The 12,974-nt window shown below is 45.1% G+C and overlaps 1 protein-coding gene across 1 annotated transcript in view; it reads right to left on the reverse strand.

Moving 5' to 3' along the window:
- HERC2 (HECT and RLD domain containing E3 ubiquitin protein ligase 2) overlaps window positions 1–12,974 on the reverse strand; it is a 231,524-nt gene that overhangs the window by 9,520 nt on the left and 209,030 nt on the right. The window contains 6 exon segments of the mRNA XM_007463762.1: window positions 1,457–1,654; window positions 2,185–2,372; window positions 6,023–6,162; window positions 6,375–6,466; window positions 8,514–8,675; window positions 9,195–9,372. Coding sequence (XP_007463824.1) covers window positions 1,457–1,654; window positions 2,185–2,372; window positions 6,023–6,162; window positions 6,375–6,466; window positions 8,514–8,675; window positions 9,195–9,372 — 958 coding nt within the window.

The raw sequence follows: 12,974 nt of genomic DNA on the forward strand, positions 1-12,974 counted from the left end.
CATTCCTGCACGCCCTCCACCCCGAGGACCAGCGCCCTGCCCGCTGCTCGGCCCTGCTCCAGGCACACGCTCCCTTCCCTACGGAGCACCCGGCGAGCCCCGCCCTCCTGTGGCTCGCTCTCTTCTGGGCCCTGGTAACAGCTCTCCACAGTCACCAACGAAACCCACTCCCTAGAATTTCCAGCAGAGGCGGTCCTTTCCAACGAGGACCAGAACAGAGGCCGACACCCCCGCGGCTGAGGGTGCCTTTCAGCCTCCCTGGGCGTCCCCGCCCTGCGCTCCCAGCCTACAGGACACTCACACACTTGGCCTGAGACACGTGCTACCTCTCGCTTTGTTTCCTCCCTACAAGGAGAGGATTTTTCCCTTTTACTGCTTATTATCACCTCCGCTTTGAGGGATTAAAAAAACGGTGAAAGTAATCAAATTTGCCATTTTTATTATTGAAAAATGGTTGAAGTAAAGTCTCATATTGATTTTACCTGCCCACAATTTTTTCCTGCTCCGGGTCTTCAGAGAGCTCTTACCATTACCACAATCCTCATCACTGTCTACGTGTCTCTAAGCCACACATAAAAATAAAACGTGTGCACCAGTCTCCTTCGGCTAGGTATTTTAGGAAATAAAGCTAATCCTGGAAAAAAATCTGTTTGGACAGTACTCCAAAACATCTAAATTTTATTATCAATAAGAATAGACCATAACCTTGGATAACAATATATGTCACAGAATCAGACTCCTCAGGACTAGGATTCCTCAATTTGACCTCTATGCTTTTTTTTCCCTATACAAATATTCCCCCTACCATACAACAGTTGAGCCTCTTCCAGGACATCCTGTCAAGCTGCTTGCCAGAAACTTGATGACTTCAGGCATTCCATTCTAGAAAGCTCAAATTATTACAGATGTCAATGGGTCAAAATTTCTCTCATGACTTTCAGAAGCCTTCATTCATGATTCTTTTCAGAGGCTGTTAAACTACCCATCGGCCAGGAATTTCTACATATCCTCGTACCGAACTTCTATATAAGCAATCTGTAACGTCTGGGTCCCTCTGCGGGACATCCCTGGGGAAGAAATTATCCCATTATTTTTCCTTCCTGCTGTCAGTAGGGATTTGCCATAAAGCCTCAAGGCCAGGACAGCAGAGAGCACTGCAAGAATGGAAGCTTAGTTCTGCCAACCCCCTTCTGGGGAGGTGGGAAACAGAGACTACAGGGGGAAAAGGCAGCACCACACTATTCATTTTTAACATAAGCTCCAAAAGAGAAGAGATTTTTGTCTGTTTCGATGCATTCTAAGAACCCAGGACAGAGCGTGGCACATAGTAGGTGCTCAGTGAACATTTGCTGAATGAGCTGTGTTCAACACATTCCTACTTTAGGAATTTTTGTTGGATAAAACTTACTGAAGATACCAATATCACCTACAGTAAAAATTGCTACCAGAGCGGTACCTTTCCCTGGGATATAAGAACTCCTCGCAGAGTGCCAAAGCCCACAGAAGGCCCGAGTCCAGTTTCATCGAGAGAGCCCTCCAGGTCAAACATGGGGATGCAGGGGCAGAAGAGCTCTGAGATGTGATGCAACAGCAGCAGCCGGTTCCGCAGTGCTGTGATTGGGATCTCCTGCAAATGACTGTACTCCATGGGGACCTGAAACATGGAAACTGTGTTAAGTCAACTTAGGCACCAAATGCACAGGTAAGCCATAGTATAGTGGATGGATTCTGAAAATACTGTTTTTGAAAACAGAGGAGCACTATGACTTCTGAGTTTGGTTTAAAATATCTTGCTGTTTCTAAAATAATATTTTAGCCATTTTGCCTGAGCCAAGAAACGTAAACCAAGGAGAATGTTAAAAAAATTAGCATATAGAAATATATTTACTACAGAAAACATGCAGCCTGAACTACCAGAATGGTTTTAGATAGTTTATAAAATTTTGAATAAAGGTGACACACTGATACACACAGAATGTCGACAGGTGTGAATAATTAATGTTCTTAAAAATACTGTTCTTACCATTACCAATAATTATAAATTATTTTCAGTAGAGCACCTCTGTAAATGTACAAGGGGAAAACGAAGTGTGCGCACGCTTGCACACGTGTAATTCAATACACAGGCCGTAACTTTGTCACAACCTGCATGCCTGCTGGCCCACTCGCCCAATCGCCACTGACCTGTGCAGGGAGCTTCCCGGCACTGGCGGGCTTGCTCGTTGACCAGGCGAGAGTGTGTGCTGAGCCACAGGCCACACGGTTGACCTTCTTGCCCTGAAGGGCAGCTACCAGCCGAGGCCTCTGGATGGCATTTGTTGTTCCATCTCCCAGCTGTCCCTCATCATTGTCGCCCCACGTATAAACTTCACCTAATGCAGTAGATTTAGAACAAGGACTTGTATACTAGGACCAATGAACGCACAACCACCACCATCTTCCCACACATACAGTCCTCGCTGCCCTCCAGCTGGGTGTCGGCGGTTGTCTGTGCAATGTTAACCTTATGGTGATCTAGATGTCTCTAATCACAACACTCAAAGAGGTAGCAGGCTTCCCAGGACCATTCCCCTGCTGCTAACACGGCTTTTCCAACTGTGTCTGTTCACAGGACTAAGCATGTAACTGGAGCAGTTCTTAATCAGAACAAGTAACACCAAAACAGATGGTAGGGCTTCCCTGATGGCCCAGTGGTGGGGGGTCCGCCTGCCGATGCAGGGGACAACACGGGTTCGTGCCCCGGTCCGGGAGGATCCCACGTGCCACGGAGCGGCTGGGCCCATGAGCCGTGGCCGCTGAGCTTGCGCGTCCGGAGCCTGTGCTCCACAATGGGAGAGGCCACAGCGGTGAGGGGCCCGCGTACCGCAAAGGAAAAAAAAAAAACAAACAGATGGTAGTACTTACAATCCAAATTGATTTTGTATGTCAAAGGAAGAGAAAGTCAGTTTTTAACTAAACAAAATCCATGTTTTAAAGGAACATGTTGTTCTTCCAATGGTTATTCATATCCTAAACATGAGATATGAATCTCTCATTCATATCTCACTGATGAGAATCATATTTTTCAACATACCATACTAGATCCCAACCATGAAACACCACTGTATGGGTAAGGTGGTGACTGGAATAGAAATGAGTTTAGTTCTCTAGAAACATCACAAGCCTTGCAAATCCACAGACTCCTCAGGGTGCCATGAAGCCATAAGCACCACTGTGCAAAGTGCAAGGCCCGCAAGATCAAGGGCAGTGTGCTTGTGTCCTGCCCCTTCCTGCTCTGGAGAACTCAGTCCTAAAGCCACTGGGTAGGTGTCAGAGTGCAAGCAAGGGGAAGAGAGCCTCTCCACAGAGGCGCAGCCGGGTGCAGGGAATCAGAGTGCACGAGAGACAAGGACTTCCACACAGAGGGTAGCCAGGTGTGGGAAGTCAGCCAAAGCAGGGAGCAGTACACCCATGTGGGGACACGGTCCAGAGTGGGCAGTCACAGCCCAAGTGAGGTGAGGATCCACACAGGGGAGAAGGCAAAGGCAACGATGGGACACCAGCCACTACAGGAAGAGTAAGTGAATCACTTACTCAGTAAGGGGATCCAGGTTTCTTACCAAAAGAGCAAGGAGTAACAAGTATGGAAAGAGAGAAAACTAGAATGAACCTGTGGTCCAGTACCTTGGGGTACTGGTGTGAACAAGTGGTACTCTGTGTGTGTGTGTGTGTGTGTGTGTGTGTGTGTGTGTGTGTGTGTGTGTGTGTGTGTGTGTGTATATATATATAGAGAGAGAGAGAGAGAGAGAGAGGGAGAGAGAGGGAGAGAGAAATAAACACAGATATAATTTTGTGTATTATTTACATATATATTCCCTAGCTCTGTCCACTAAGAAGGCCTGGGAGCAGTGACATCCCATTAGCGATGAGCACACCTATAGACCTGACCTTGTCTTTCAAACACCATTTTCCTCTAAAGGCACCAGGGCTCCTTGGGGAACCAGACAATTCTAAGCTTGAGACATGGAGAGTCAAGACGAGGATAGAAGGTCTTTTTGTGCCAGAAAGCAAGGAAGTACTCAATGAATGACGGGGTGGGAACTTCAGGAGATGAAGCCAGCCAAACAGGGCACAATTTGAGCATCAAGGTAAGTAAAAGCAACAGCTTATATGTAACTCATTAAATAAATTAGGAAACCATGAGTCCAACAAGATGAAAACAAACCAACAAAAATTTAAATACCTGATGAGAATAAATAAAATGTTCAGTGAAAAAGGAGCACTTATATAGTTTCAAACACCCTCCCAAATACTTATTAGTTACAAAGGATGTTCACAGTGGAACAGGCTGGCTACACCACCTTTATCAAGTGACTGATATTAACACCATTAGTAATGGAACAAAGAGAACATGCATGTCACCTGATGAACTGAGAATGAATTAGGAATGCAGGATAAATTAAGATCAAAGATGTGCAACCTGAATCTACTGAGGAAACATCAAACTCAAATTGAGAAATGTTCTACAAAATAACCAGCCTGTAACCAGTGTGAAAAGTGTCAAGGTCCAAAAAGTCCAAGAAGACTGAAGAAGACTGACAAGGATTGACCCTGAGAGGTGACTGAGGGTTGTCTCAGAACAGAGATAAGAGCAGCACAGCTGATGGAGCCCGTGTTGTGAGGGGAGAGAGGGAGGTCAGGTGGAGTGACGACTGTGTGTATTTTCTCACTGAAGGCCATGTTGTGATTATGTAGCACAGGGCCCATCACTGTAGGAAATACACACTTGTTCAGGGTAATGGGGCACCATGGCATCACCTATCTCTCACATGGAAAAAGAAAAAGTTCTTTGTACGATACCTGAAACTGTTCTCTAAGTGTGTTATATATATGTTTCAAAAATTTTTAAATTACAACAAAGGAAATAAAAGTGTGTTGTAATTTCTTCATCAAGAACTACATCAGTCCCACCACAAGCCACAGAAGTTGCATATTCATATATGAAACTCATTCATCGAAACTAATTAAAGGGCACATGTTCATATAATTCACTGAAGCCTTTTAAAGGGAGCAAAATTTGGGGAATGGCAGTTTTCCAGCAGCCACCCATACTCCCTGGCCCCTTCACTCCACCTTCAATGCCAGTGATGGCAAGTTGAGACCCTCTCGTAATTGGAAAATCTCTCCTTCCCCTTCTTCCATCACATCTCTCTCACTGATCTTCTGCCTCCTTTTCTCCACTGAAGGGTGTGTGAGATTTTACTAGGCTCACCTAATAATTCAGAATATTTCCATACTGTAAAGTCAGCTAATTTGGCAATCTTAATTCCATCTGTAATTCCCTTTTGCCATTGTCTTGGGGTTCCCAAGACCACCCTCAGTTTTGATGATTCACTAGGAGAACTCCAGGACTCAGCATATATCATACTCAGAGCTATAATTCATTACAGTGAAAGGACACAAAGCAAAATCAGCAAAGGGAAAAGGCACATGGGTGAAATGCAGAGAAAACCAGGAGCGAGCTTCCAAGGGTGCCCCCGCCAGTGGAGTCACACAGACGCACTTACGTCCTTCAGTAACAAGTTGTGGCCACTTGTGACGTGCTGTCCAGCAGGGACATAAGAGACTCGGTGCCAGGGTTCTGACTGGGGCAGGTCAGGCAGGCACTCTGCCTGGCACGTACCCAAGTTCCAGACCCCCAGAAGGAAGCAGGTTTCAGCAGAGACCACACTCTGCAAACATTCTAACAACGCCTCCTTCAATTAGGGCTGGTGGGAGCCCTCCTGAAATCCAGGCTCCCAGAAGCCAGCCGAAGGCCACCCTTGCAAGCGAGTGTTTGTATAAACAGCCGTATCAGGCCTGCTCTGTTAGCCATGAAACACAACATGTTCACCAGTGTTCACACCAGGGACTGAAGACGATAGGGCCAAAACCACAGGCGTATTTTCAGAATATAGTATGACTCTCCCCATCCCCCCTCCACCTTAGAGCTGCGCATATTATTCCTGAGCCTCCAAGTTACAAGGTCGGGCCTCCCACCTACCATCCTCAGTGCAGCACACACAGTGCAGGGAGCCGGTGGCGATGGCAATGACTTTCTTCCCCTGCAGCCCTTGAACCTGCCGAGGTCTTCTAACATGGTCGTCAGATCCATGGCCCAGCCTGTGATAATCACCTTTGCCCCTGCACACAAGGAAACGTGGAACTTGTGAGTGCAAAGCCATCTTGTTTACCACCCTGTGCCACCCTCCTGGAGCAGACACCACATTGACACTGTAAGACACAAACCACAGTCTGCCACAGAAACCCCATTTCTATCTACAAAAAGGCAGTTAAAGTGACTTCTAATTAACAATCTGGATTTGGTGGACTTAAATAAATAGAATCTTGCATACCAAGTATAGACAGCACCAGATTTGGTCAGGGCGACAGAAAACTGGGACCCACATTCCACTTTAACCACTCCAAGGCCTGTCAGAGAATCGATCTAGAAGGGAAAAGGCTCAATTAGACTGATTCAATCAAGGTTTTTGCTGATGGCTGCACCCATATAGAGACTGCAGTGACACGAATAGAGAACTCAGAAAGCCCTTACTCCTACGCCAAACATTTACCACAACGTAAAACAGCCTACTCCACACAGCCAAGTGTTCTCAGAAGGGGCAGGAACCCTGGCTCTGAGGGCGCACAGGCCACAGGCGGCCAGGCGCCCGCGCCACCACCCGTGAGACCCGCCGCATACCGCTGGAAATGAACACGTCACTGTTGAAGGCCTAGGATCGCTTTCCCCAGCATTCACTCTCCCAACTCCATTTCTCTTTGTGATGTGGTGGCCCCATTTTCCAGCAAGCCCTGCACTTCCCATCTGCCCTCCAGCCCTATCAGATGCACAGGCCCACAGGGAAGAAGCAGGTAACGGGGGACGGATGGCCAAGACAACCAGGGTTCTGACTTCAGACACTAGCAAGCCACCTGCCCAGGTTATTCCAATTAAACACGACGTTGATCAGGTCAGTACTGGAACCCACTTCCAGCCCTGCATGCTCAAGGGTCCAGACCCTTCACAGCCAGCACCCAGAGGTCTTGTTGGGGTTCATTTACCTAGCTGACGTCTTTCCTCACCTAGCAAACTATGCTCCTTATTACCTGTGACTGTTTCCAGACTCAAGTTCTCAAACTTAAATTTAAATTCATTATCCCCTAATTCTCTTAGTTTTCTCCTCACCCTCATTGCTATCACAATGATAGCAGTAATGGCCTCCACCCCCCAACAACCCCCCAACGCTTGACATCTCAATCCTACAAGGTGCAAAGCCTCTGTCTAATGTCTTCCTGACGTATGAAAGCCCACCACAATTTTTTCATAAATGTGGAAACCATACGTAACCTGTAATGTGGTTAAAATACTGTATACCTGTGAGGGAAAAGAGCAAGTGGTGATAAGGACAAGAAGGTAGCCTCGAGTCCCAGGTTTTCCAGCAGCACCTGCCAAGGAGGCCCTGAAGAAGAGGGGCGTCTCCTTGCAGCCAGCCTCACGGCACAGAGGTGCAGGTGCCTCAGGTGACGTCTTCTTCATCAGGCCCTGGCTCTAGCCGGCACCCGCCGATACCACTCCCCGTGGTAATGGAGGCTTGCTGTGCCCTCACTGCCCAGCATGGCAGCACACGCAGCTCCTGAGCACGTGAAATGTGAGCAGCGCAAGCAAGGGAGTGAATTGTAATGTTACTCACTCTTAACCGATTTAAGTTAAAACTTAAGTAGTTATGCGTGGCCAGCGGCTACTTTACTGAGCAGCACGGCTCTGAGAAGAACAGCTCGGCAGTCCCAGCTCAGGCTCCTATTCTGACGGCCTCCAGCAGCTCCCCACCCCCTCCCCAGGACACCCATGCACCATGTGGGCCTCTACACTGCACATGCAGTCTCAGAGCCCCAACAAGAGAGGATGCCAAGCAGAGACAACTTCTAGCTTTCTTTCACAGCACCAACACTCCCAAGTCCACAGCAAATCACCTCAGTTGAACAGCCCTGCTGTGTTCTCGTCCTGCAGGCCGCTAGGTAGTCAGCACATGACCTAAACACACCGATGAACTTAACCTCTGCCAACTCCCTATTCACAAAGGCAAAATACAGTCGTGATCACAAACGTCGATAAACTGCCCAGAGCCACTCGGCTCAGGCGGAGCCTCTTCTCTTGTCTTTTCACAGATGTCCATCTAGCAGCCTCTGGCTGAGCCAGATGCAGCCTTTCAGCAAGTACCAGTGCAGTGCATAGCTACAGACCTCTGTGAACAGAAGAGTGTGAACAAGTCGTCCTTCTCCTCAAACAGGTCCGCACGCTAAATAAAACCACGGGCTGCGTGATGCCCCGCTGACCACAGACGCTCCCAAGAGAGCACGAAACAGTACTTAAAACTATCTTCATACCTCTGGGTCTTTCACTCCCTTTCCACCCAGTGACCCATCATGTGTTTTGCAAAGAAGCTAAAGATGAAGTTAGGCTACTCCTGAGACGCAGGCGGCGGCAGGCAGCGTACCTTCACGGGCGCCTTGCAGCCGTCGCTGCCCCCTCTGCCCAGCTTGCCGTAGTCCCCGTCCCCCCAGGACCAGACAGTGTCGTCCTCCGTGAGGCAGAGGGTCTGGGCGTCCCCACTGCCACAGGCAACGTCGACCACGCGGTGGCCCTGCAGCACCTCCACCTGCAGAGAGAGGGGCACTGAGGACATCCAACCGCAACAGAAAGGAGGCTCTCCCCGGAGGTTCTAACGTGCTGGGATTTGGGGGGCGGGGGTGCTGGTCTTAATTCTTTACAAAGAACAGGGAATCTTAATGGTCCTGCAGGCCAAGACAGAAGACACCCTCACATATCTGAACTGTGAGCATCTCAGCGGTAGGAGGCAGGTCCCAGTGTCCAGTGCTCAGTCCTGCCACCCACCCTGCAGCCTCACCTAAATCACAGCGGACCTCCCAGAAGACAAAGCCTCTAGCTAGATGCCAAGTAATATTTACTAGTGTAGATAAAAGGGTATTTCAAACGTTATCCTGTTTAAACGACCCATGGAATATATACCACGGCGGTTTTTATCCCCACCAAAAAAAAACACTGTTAACTCTGAAACTAAAAAGAATCTGGAATAGGAAATATTGTGGATTTTTACAAAGCATAATGACAACAGCAAGCTGTCCCTCCAGGCCTCCCGCGCACAGCTCCTCCTCACCAGCTTTGGTTTCAACTGGTCCTCACTGTCACTGTGCCCCAGGCGGCCATACCGGCCTTTGCCCCACGTGTAGAGGTCTCCGGCTGCAGTGACACAGGCGCTGTGGGCTCCACCAGCAGCGACATCAACCACCTCTATTCCTCTGAGAGATTCAATGACACGAGGACGGTCACACGGGCTGCAAAAGAGGTCACCAAATAAAACTGAAATAGTTTCATTCTTAAATATTTTTAAATTATTAATTACAGGCTTTTGGTTTGTTGCTCATTTATTCAATGCACACCTCTCAACCTACATACATCTGTCAAGTCAATCATTAAATCAATCTGGAAGAATCATTCAGGCCTGAACTCAAAATCACGTAATTCCCTACCTACCTCCTTTTACACAAGCTGCCCAAATGCCAGAGAGGAGATGTACAGTCTAAATCAGGGGCTGGAAGACCAGCACTTACAGATGGGCCATGTCTGGCCTATGACCTGTTTTTGAAAGGCCAGTGAGCTGAGAATGGGCTTTGCATTTTTTCAGGGTTGTAAAACAAACAAACGAAAACCATGAAAGAAGGATATACAACAAAAAGTGTATGTGGCTGGCCTAAAATATTTACTACTATCTGGTCTTTTGCAGAAACAGCCTGTCCACCCTTGCTATAAATCAACATTTCATTTAAGGAGTCAACTAGTCTATATATAACATGGCAAGCCTGACGACAAACTTCTTTTTCTTATTACTGAGTTTTGAAAGCTATTTATAATGATTTTGGATATAAGACCTGAGTCAGATATATGATGTGGCAAATATGCTTTCCCAGCCCGTGGCATGTGCTTTCCATCTCTTAACAGTGTCTTTCAAAGAGAAGTTCACTATTTTTATAAAGTCCAATTTATCCTATTTTTCTTTACTGGACTGTGCTTTTGGAGTTCTATCTAAAAATCTTCGTCTGACCTAAGGTCACAAAAGTTTTCTCTCATGTTTTCTTCTAGAAGTTTTTAGTTGTAGGTTTTAGACTTATGAGTTAATTTTGCATATGACGCAAGATAAGAATTCAAGTTCAAAGATCGAGGTGTTCCCTTAGGCAAGGCTGAAGATTTCAGTCTGTGGTATTTGGAATTTAGGCTGCAGTCCTTGTTTTTGGATGGATCACTGGGTTTGTGGTGCAGTCCATGCCTTAAACCAGATCTGAACAGAAGAATGGCTACTTGGCCCAGGTAGAAGTAGATGAAGTATTCGGTTTAATTTTGGATATTAATGGCACAAGATAAGAATTTAAGTTCACTGTTTACCATATGGTTGTCCAATTGTTCAAAATCATTTGTTGAAAAGACTATCTTTTCTCCAATAAATTGTCTTTGCACTTTTGTATTATGCACTGCAGACTGTGAGGGAGGAATCAAGTTTCATTTTTCCACACTCATTGTATCAGTATTTGTGGGTATGTTTTTGGACTTCCTATCCTATTCTGCTCCACTGATATATTTCTCACTCATTACAATAATACCACACTGTCTTGATTACTGTATCTTTGAAATGAGACTTGAAGTTAAATAGTGTCAGTCCTCCAACTCTGCTCCTCATTTGCAAAGCTGTCTTGACTACTGTAGGTACTCTTCATTTCCACATGAATTTTATAATCAGCTTGTCAATTTCTACAGAAATTTTGACTGGGAAGGTGTTGAATCAATAGGTTAATTTGGGGAAAACCAAAAAATCAACAATATTGAGTCTTCCAACCCATGAACACAGCATACTCCTCCATTATTTTAGGTCTTTTAAAATTTCTCTCAGCAATATTTTATAGTTTTTTGTCTGTAAGTTATCTGTATCTTTGGGTCAAATTTATTCCTTACTATTTCGGTTTTAGGGGGAGGGTACCATAAATGGTATTTTAAAATCTCAATTTCTGATTGCATATGTATATGTATAAAGACACACAGTTGACTTTTTCTAATGCAGAAATGTTTCCTTTATTTGCCTGCAATCGACTTTATTTACTGATTTTCTATCCTGCAACCCTGCTAACCACACTCATTAATTCTAGTAGCTTTTTTGTAGATACCATCAGATTTTCTACATAAATAATCATATTATGTGTAAATGGACAGCTTTAATTCTCCTTCCAATCTGAATGCCTTTTACCTCTTTGCATTGTTGTGCTGCACTTGCTAAACCTGCTAAACAACGCTGAACACAACTGGTGACAGACAGCAGCAGATGTCCTTGTCTTGCTCCTGGAGATAGGGAAAGCGTTCAGCCTGTCACCATCAGGTACCACATTAGCCCTAGCTTTCTTTCTTTCATTCATTCATTTGTTTATTTATGGCTGTGTTGGGTCTTTGTTGCTGTGCGTGAGCTTTCTCTAGTTGTGGCGAGCGGGGGCTACTCTTCATTGCGGTGCGTGGGCTTCTCATTGCGGTGGCTTCTCTTGCTGTGGAGCACGGGCTCTAGGCACTCAGTAGTTGTGGCTCGCAGGCTCCAGAGCACAGGCTCAGTAGTTGTGGTGCATGGACTTAGTTGCTCCACAGTACGTGGGATCTTCCCAGACCAGGGCTCGAACCCGTGTCCCCTGCATTGGCAGGCGGATTCTTAACCACTGAGCCATCAGGGAAGTCAAGCCCTAGCTTTAACAGAGATGCCCTTTACCAAGCTGAGGAAGTTTTCTCTGATTCCCAGATTGCTGAAAGTTTTTATCAGAAACAAATGTTAGTTTGCCAAATGCTTTTCCGCCTTTCATCTATTGAGATAATCTATATAGTTTTTCTTTTTTACACTGATCAATTTTCTAACGTTAAAACAATTATTCAATACTGGCAAAAATGTCATTTGGCCTTACTGCTTTATCCTTTCACATATTGTTGGATTCAACTTTCTAAAATATTAAGAATTTTTACATCTATGCTCATGAAGGGTATTGGTCTATACTTTCCTAATAAAATGACCCTTTTTATCTCTCTTGATATTCTCTGATGTTACATCTAGTTTGTATAATATTAATATAGGCATTCCAGCTTTATTTTAATCTGTGTTAGCATATTTTCCCACCCTTTTATTTTTAATCAATTTATGTGTTTAAGTATAGACATGTTAAATAAATACAAAGTTTGCTCTATGTAGCATATTGTTTGATCTTGCTTTCTGACAATGACTTTTAACTGTGGTGTTTAGATCATTTAACATTTGATGTGATTGTTAATATATCTTGGTTTAGATCTATACCTTACTATTTGTTTTCTATTTGTCTCATCTGTTTACTCCATTTTTTCATTTTTCTGGTTTCTTTCGAGTATGTTTTTTGCTTCACTTTAACTCCTTTACTGGCTTATCAGACAAAAGTTTTTGTTGTGTTATTTTCGGGGTTGCTTTGGCAGATGTAGAATGCATCTCTAACGATTATAGTATAGTCTGGGGTCATGTACTACATCATGTATAGTATAAGAACTTCACAACAGCATATGTCCATTTCCTGCCTCTAACCCCAGCCTCTGTGCTACTGCTGTCATATATTTTACTCCTATGTATGTTTTAAGCATCTCAATTCATTTTTACCATATCCTGGAAACATTTAATTATCTCTTAAAGAGATTTATATAATAAGGGAAAACATCATGATATTAACCCATGTAGTAATTTCCTCATTCATTTGTATAGATCCCTGATTCCATCTGGTATAATCTTCCTCTGGTTTGAAGTAATTCCTTTAAATTTTTAGTTGTACAGATCTGGAGGAGGTGAATTATTTCAGCTTTTGTATGCCTGCATAAGTCTACTTCAAATTCATTCCTG

This window comes from Lipotes vexillifer, unplaced genomic scaffold, assembly GCF_000442215.2.
Source record: "Lipotes vexillifer unplaced genomic scaffold, Lipotes_vexillifer_v1.1 scaffold200, whole genome shotgun sequence".
Classification (NCBI taxonomy): domain Eukaryota; kingdom Metazoa; phylum Chordata; class Mammalia; order Artiodactyla; family Lipotidae; genus Lipotes; species Lipotes vexillifer.